At 36.1% G+C, this 8,081-nt stretch overlaps 1 protein-coding gene across 1 annotated transcript; it reads left to right on the top strand.

The window, feature by feature from the left end:
* The first annotated feature begins 5,122 nt into the window (after positions 1-5,122).
* Positions 5,123-7,801, top strand: LOC113772032 (caffeic acid 3-O-methyltransferase-like). The gene is made up of 4 exons (XM_027316572.1): positions 5,123-5,533; positions 5,727-6,037; positions 6,400-6,464; positions 7,406-7,801. Exons 1-4 carry the CDS (start codon positions 5,163-5,165, stop codon positions 7,700-7,702), a joined length of 1,044 nt encoding a protein of 347 aa, XP_027172373.1. The 5' UTR covers positions 5,123-5,162; the 3' UTR covers positions 7,703-7,801.
* The last annotated feature ends 280 nt before the right edge of the window (positions 7,802-8,081 follow it).

Genomic DNA, 8,081 nt, shown 5'->3' with positions numbered 1-8,081 from the left:
TTGCTCAGAAGAAGGAGCAACTAGATAATATTCATTTACTGTTACAAGCTGAACCTTTCAATGCTGAATTGATATAGAAATGCAAGGAAGTCTCTGGTGAATATGCTGAGTTGCTTATTGCAGAGGAGAAATTCTTTAAATATAAGTCCAGAGTTCAGTGGTTGAATGCAGGCGCTAGAAATACTACATTTTTTCATAGGAAAGTAAAAGGACATGTTGCTAGGAACAGAATTCTTTCTCTGGCAAATGATGGAGAAGAAATAGTGACCGAATATGATCAGGTTAAACCGTTAAAGAGGTAGCAGTGAAGTATTATGAAAAGCTATTTAATAGAGTTGGTACTTTTACCCAGGAAAAAGTTGACAGCCTTCAACACCTGATTAATATTGTTATCTCTGAGGACTATAGGAATATGCTGCAGGCTCCTATGTCTAAGGATGAGATTAAGCAATCTATGTTTGCTATGAAGAATGGCAATGCCCCTGGTCCTGATGGTTTCACAGCTGAATTTTTCAAAACCAACAGGGAAATTGTGGGAAAAGATGTCATTGCTGCTTTAAAGTTCTGTTTTGAGAATGAATACATGTATTTTCGCCTGAACAGTACCTCATTGTCCTTGATTCCTAAGATTAAAGATGCAGTGCAGATGAAGGATTTCAGACCTATCTCCTGCTATAATCTTCTACGGAAATGACACTCCGATGTATTGGCTAATATTAGATTAAAGAAAGTTTTGCCTGATTTGATTTCCAAAACACAAAATGCTTTTATTTAAGGGAGGCAGATTGCAGACAGTGTGCTAATCATGCATGAGCTGGTCCGTGGATAGCGTAGGTATGGAGGAAAACCAATAGCTGTGCTAAAGGTGGACCTCATGAAAGCTTATGATACTGTGGATTGGCATTTCCTATTTACTACTATAAAAATGATGGGATTTCCTGAAAACTAGTTCACTGGGTGGAAAAGTGTGTCACCACAGCACATTTATCTATCAACTTAAGTGGATTACTGATTGGATATTTTCGTAGTGAAAGAGGACTTAGATAAGGGGACCCCATTTCCCCCTCTCTTTCTCATGGCTGGAGAGAGTTTTTTCTACACTATTGCAAAGGGATATTCGGCAAAGAGGCTTTGATTTTCACCCTGGCTGTGCTGAGCTTAATTTGTCCCATATTGCATTTGCTTATGACCTTTTCCTCGTGTTTGCTGCTACTACTCAGTCTGCAGGTTCTTAAGGAGTGTTAGATGCGATTGGTTATTTGGACTAAAACCAAATCTGCAGAAGAGTAATGTTCTTTTATCAGGAGTGTCAGATGTGATATAGTGAGCATCACCAGAAGTGCCTTTCCTGTGAAATATTTCGGATTGCCATTGATATCTACTAGGCTTAGATATCAAGATTGTTAGCCTATCTTCGATAAAATTCAGCAAAGAATTTATAGCTGGGCAAATAAGAAACTCGGGTATGGGGTTAGATTGCAGTTAATTCAATCTGTTTTGAGTGGCATCTACCTTTATTGGACAAGCGTATTCATACACCCTAAGGCTGTATTGAGAAAATTGATGCTCTATTAGCTTCTTTCCTATGGTCAGGGGAGATAAAGGATCGTTTTATAGCTAAGGCAAAGTGGTCAGATGTTTGTAGACCAAAGGAAGAAGGAGGTTTGGGGATTAGAAATGTTCAGTGTAATATCTGTTTGATGTTCATATTGATTTGGCATATATGTACAAAAGAAAAAAAAAAGACACTTTATGGGTGAGGTGGATCCACTCGGTTAAGCTGAAGAAATGCAGCCTCTGGGAAATCAAAATACCCACTGAATGTTCCTCGATTTGGAGGAAATTTTTTAAAATCAGAAACACTGCTAAGCGTCTGATCACTGTTGACATTGGCGATGGAAAGGGCACTTCTTTCTGGTTTGATAATTGGCTCTCTTTGGGACCCCTGTACCTGAAATTTCCTGAATCTTTGCTTAGATATCTAAAGCTATCTAAGCTATCCAAAAGTGACTGATTTGATTATGAACGGTGAATGGATCTGGCCTATTGGAAGCATGGTTGAAAGTCGTGGCTGCGGTCATGGTCGTGATTCGGATCTTTTCATATCGATCTCGGCATATCGATCACGGTATCGACAAGACGCAAAATTTTGAAACATTTAATATTCTAAAAATTGTAAAAAGTATTATAAACAAAATAATAAAAATTAGCAAAAATAATAAAAATTCTAGTTAATTCAAGGCGACTTGGTCGTTTCTTTCCGTCTGGTACACATCTCGCCCGAATTTTCGGGATCAATTATCTCGGAGTCATCTCGTCCCGATATAGGAACGGTGACGACTCGGCTGAGTCTTTGAACCATTTTGGAAGACGTTTTAATGCTAAGGTGCGAGCTCTTAAAGACTGTGTTCCAATCTTACTGCAATCTCATTCATATGCAGGACTGTGTAAGATGGACTGCAGCAGCAAATGGAGTACTTTCTGTTAAGGTATCTTGGTTCAAGCTTATTTGGGGGAGTGTTCATATACCAAAATTTGCGTTTGTACTGTGGTTAGCAGTCCAACATAAACTTCTAACTAAGGATAGACTTGCTAGATAGGGAGTAGCAAATGTCCAATTTGTGTTCTGTGCAATCAAGAAAATGAGACGATTGAGCATCTATTCTTCCAATGCACTCTCTCTGGGGTTGCGCATGGGAGAAACTACAGAGACTTTGTTTGGTATATAGATGCTCTTTACCATGGGATGAAGAAGAAAGATGATGGTCTCAACATGCCAGCTCAAGCTCCATTGTGTCTAAAATCAAATCAGGCGTCATGTTTTCGCAAATACTGTTTGGCATTTATGGCAAGAAAGAAACAGGAGGATATTTCAGCATTCATCTATAGGAACATTAATTTATGGAGAATATTACTAGAGTGATTTGGTTGTCTGCGCTTTCTTGGACCAATGCTCCACGGACTAAGACTAATTGGCAATTGATGCTTGAGTGGGGCTTGGACCAAGATTTATTGATGGGTTCAGCTTTTAATGTTGTTAGTTTTTCTACCTGTTCTGTACAGTGCTGATATTGCACTAGAAGTTTTGTTGATGTAGGACGTTTTGTCCTTTGTAAGGTTGTACTGTACAGATCAATAAAAGCAACTTTCTTTTGCCCGAAAAAAAAAAGATAACAATGCATAGATTTATAAATCTATTTTTCATTTTCTTTCTTGCTATTTTCTTGAAACTTGTCCCTTATGATTTTGCATATGTTGTCACCAAATTTTTAGAGAGATGAAATTAGGCTTTAGAGATGAAGAAAATATTTAAAAAAATAGTAATTAGTAATGAAAAAAGTATAGTAAAAAAGGATTTATGTGCAATTTTTAAAAGAGACACGAAAAGGAAGCCTAGCCAGTTTTTGGCTCCACCAGTCAAACTGGCCTATTCAGTAAAAGTTTAAAAACACAGCTGCAGAGACGTTTTACTATCTCGCTCTCCTCCTCCATAAAATTTTTTGTTAAAAAAAAAGGTGTTAAGAATGGCCAAGAACAAATACGGAATGACTATTGATAAGGGAGAGCTTGAATAGTTATAGTCAACTCTGGTTAATATTCAAACAGAAAGGATTGTTATAGCAATTGTTTACGTCACGTCAGTTAGTACACATCAATTACGTCAAGATTATTTTGAGTGGTACGAGCCGTGATTGCAAATTTAAAATAAAAAAAAAAAAACAAAAATACCCAATCGAGCAAAAAGAAAAAAGCAAAAAGGATTGCCTGACACTCCTTATATATAATATATCCAAATATATTATGAGTTCATTGAATTGTGAGTGCGTTTGAATTGTAAATTATTTGAAATATTTTTTGTGAAAAAAGTATTGTAACATTTTATATATATATATATATATGTATCTGTAAAATAAAAAAGTGATTGAAAATATAATAATAATATAAATAAATTAATATATATAAATAAAATATAATAATTTACTATCTAACACACTCGATTCGCCTGGTGACTGAGCTTTCGCCTTGTACCAGTATTTAAGTAGATGGAGCCTCTAAGCTTACGTGCCATTCGTACAGATGTCCCAGCAGCCCACGTTCCAGTTTCGGAAAGAAACAAAAGGAAATGCAGCAAGAACTTTAAAAAAGCGTGACTTACAAAAATTATTATTATTATTTGGTAAATCTATAACTTTTATAATTATTGCAGCAGAGCTACAATTCACACTATAGTTGTAGTATTACAAAATACCCTCAAATTAAATAATTGTTATAATAATATTGCAAAGCTAGTGGGGTTAGGCAGATTGTAAAAGAATTTGTATATCCCCTCTATAAAACTGGCCTTTTTCTTCTTTTTTTTTGCGTAAACAAATATATCAGTTTATCAAGACAGATATAATAATGAATCTGTCCTCTGTCAAAAAATACGCAACCCAAATTTATAAATGCAATTTGGAACCTGGTAGGGTTACTAGATTTGTAAAATTATAGTTAGATCATCAAAATTTTGTGAATCTAATTCCACGTCATAAAGCTAAAAGATACCTTGATCATTGATTTTGAGTTCAAATTCTTATATTTCACTAACAAGTTTTGGAATGACTTGAAATATATGCTATTAAAATATAACGCTAGAAATAAGTAAGTATCTTGATGGTAGATCATTGGTGTGTTGGGATACATAATTTATTTTAAATATTAATTTTGATGTATCATAAATACATTCTCCAATTTTTTTTTTTTATTTTCAACCATCTTCTTATTTCACATTAATCACAACACAAAAAGTAGTATGGTACTTATTAAAATATTTTTTAAATAATTTTTGTAAGTCACGTTTTTTAAAATTTCTTGCTGCATTTCCTTTTGTTTCTGTAGAAACTGGAACGTGGGCTGCTGGGACATTTGCACCAATGGTACGTAAGCTTAGAGGCTCCGTCTCCTTAAATACTGGTTCAAGGCGAAAGCTCACTCACCAGGGCGAATCCACAATTCAGTGAACATAATTTGGTTCTGAATTGAACATACAGTAGAATCTGCAATTAATAGGCTGGTGGGATCTTTTGAAGTGTAGTAGTAATATGGATTCTTTAGCAGAAACAACCAAGAACCAAGTGGTACTAAAAGAAGAAGATGAAGAAGAAGAGCACTTCTCGTACGCCATGCAGCTAGTTACCTCCGCAGCGCAGCCCATGGTGTTGCTTGCTGCCATCAGGCTCGATGTGTTCGAGATCATCGCCAGAGCTGGTCCCGGTGCTCAACTGTCGCCTTCAGAAATTGCGGCTAACGTGTCTTCAGAAAACCCAAATGCCGCTGCTATGCTGGATCGAATGTTGCGGCTTCTGGCAAGCTACTCGGTGCTCACCTGCTCCGTTGCCACCGACGTGGATGGCGATCATGATATCCAAACGCCGACAAGAGTGTATGGATTGGCGCCGGTGGCCAAGTTCTTTGTACAGAACAAAACAAAGGGAGGAGGTTCACTAGGCTCCGTTCTGGGCCTGCTTCAAGATAAGGTCTTCATTGACAGTTGGTGAGATTTTCACTTTTCTTTTATCCCGTTTAATAAAAACAAAAACTCCTATAGTTGAATAAATTTTGTTCATAGTTTTCGTTGTGAGTTCACGTGTAAACTCTATGGATGTTTTTCTTCTTTGCATGTATTTAAGAACAATTCGGCTTGTAAAAAGGCCTCCATAAAATATGCTTTTGGACCCAAAATTTAGGTACCAATTAGAAGATGCAGTTCGCAAAGGGGGAGATCCGTTTCACAGGGCGCATGGTACACATGCATTTGAATTTCTTGGAAGCGACCCCAGATTCAATGAGGTATTCAACAAGGCAATGATCCACCACACAGCTATCGTCATAAACAGAATGCTTGAACGGTACAAGGGTTTTGAGCACCTCAAAACTTTGGTAGATGTTGGTGGTGGTCTTGGAATGAACCTCAATATAATCACAACTAAATACCCTAGTCTCAAGGGTATTAATTTTGATTTGCCACATGTTATACAACATGCACCAGCCTATCCTGGTATAATTTTTGCTCTTCTCCATTTGTTGCTCAGTTATGTTTGTTCTTTTGCTTCATTACCCTTTAATTATCAAATTCAAGATAGCATGTGAGAACAAATAAAGAAACAAATGCAGGCACTTCAAAATAATCTCCGTTAAATTGCAAAACGAATGAGTTAGTTTTGGGGAAAAAAGGCACTTACCATCATAAGTTTTATAACTTTTTTATTTGGAATTAAAGAAGTTTCAATATGTTTGTTCCACAAACTATTGTTTGAAAAGAAGAATTGTTTATTCCATAAGTCCACTGCATTAGAATAGGAATTTTTTTTTTAAATATATAATCCACTAGCTTCTACTCTTAATAAGGTAAATTTGCAGGAGTTGAACATGTTGGAGGAGACATGTTTGAAAGTGTTCCACAGGGGGATGCCATTTTTATGAAGGTAAGTTCAGCTTTGAAGGAAATCTTATTAGAAGTCACAACAAATGCTATCTTTGAACAATATTCTGCAGATCTTTTCAATCTAATTATCTACAGTCCTCCTCTTTTGAACCATATTATGCAGATCTTCACAGACTAATAAGTTACCCAACTTCTTATTTGAGTTACATTTATTTTTACCACTTTAATCAATAAACAGTTAGTTGTTAGGCAACAGACGCTTTAACTTTAAAGGTTACTTACACACATGGTTCAAAGACTCGGCCGAGTCGTCACCGTTTCAGTCCCTCCCGATACGATTCCAAAATACTTGACTCACCGAAATGTCACCGTGAAGGGTTGAAACGGCCGAATCACTCCAAGTTATCCCGAGTCAACTTGAATTTTTATTATTTTTACTAATTTTTTAATTATCTTTGTTTATCATATTTTTTACAATTTTTAGAATATTAAATATTTCAAAAATTTGCGTCTCGCCGAGGCTGCGACTGGTATGTCGAGGCCGATGTGGAACGGTCCAGGCCGCGGCCGCGACTTTGAACCATGCTTACACATGTATATAACACTCTCTCTAACTTTAGTTATACCATATGGAATTTTAAATAATCAGAACACTTTTTGTGATGTGATGTGATGTATGTGAGATAAAGAGATAATTGGAAAGATGAAAAGGTGTATTAGAAATTGTAATGATGATGTAAACAAATAAATTTTGACAAATAATCTCCTGTCCAAACACACTTCAGGAAAATATCTACAGATCAGGTGAATACTTATAGATTAAGGGATAGGATAATGACACATTAGAAATATTAGTTGTTGAGAGTGATCTATAACTCTCAAAATCATAAAGTCTGTCATCTTCTTATCTTATGATGCTTTGTAAAAGGCGGGCCTTTTGTCTGGAATACTCACAGACAACATCCATCAATACTTTTGTAGTGGATACTTCATGATTGGGATGATGATCATTGCTTGAAATTGCTGAAAAATTGTTACAAGGCTCTACCTGACAATGGAAAGGTAATAGCTGTTGATGCAATTCTTCCCGTGATTCCTGATGATAGTGCACGCGACAAAGCTACTTGCCAAGCAGATCTTATTGTGGTGACTCAATATAAGGGAGGAATTGAGAGATATGAAACAGAGTTTCTTGCCCTGGCTACTGCTGCTGGATTTAAAGGCATAAGTGTGAAATGTTTTGTATGTAACTTGTGGGTCATGGAGTTCTATAAGTAGATGACTAGTTCATGGGGCATTGTACTTTAAAACCTTAAATGCTGTATGTTGAGTGATTGCTAATGTCATGGTGACCATCTGCAATCTACAACGAGGAAAAAAAAAAACTGCAATATTGACCTCGTAAGATTAAATTTACATATTGTTTTGTTTCCGAATATGATAATTATGATGAAGTTAAGGCAAGTATGATTGAGTTAGGTGTCGTTGGGTATTTTTACTTTACTTCATCCATAACTTACTATATTTATGAATTACATTTATGAATTAAATTAGTGTACGTGAAAAAAAGTTTTTTAATACAAGACATTTACGTAGAAGTGCACTATTCTACCTATTAAAAGCCCCGAGCGCAGAGGAACAGTAGAAGTTGCGGCAC

This window comes from Coffea eugenioides, chromosome 5, assembly GCF_003713205.1.
Source record: "Coffea eugenioides isolate CCC68of chromosome 5, Ceug_1.0, whole genome shotgun sequence".
NCBI lineage: Eukaryota > Viridiplantae > Streptophyta > Magnoliopsida > Gentianales > Rubiaceae > Coffea > Coffea eugenioides.
Note: the sequence above shows the minus strand (reverse complement) of the source record. Positions and strands in the feature narration are given on the sequence as shown.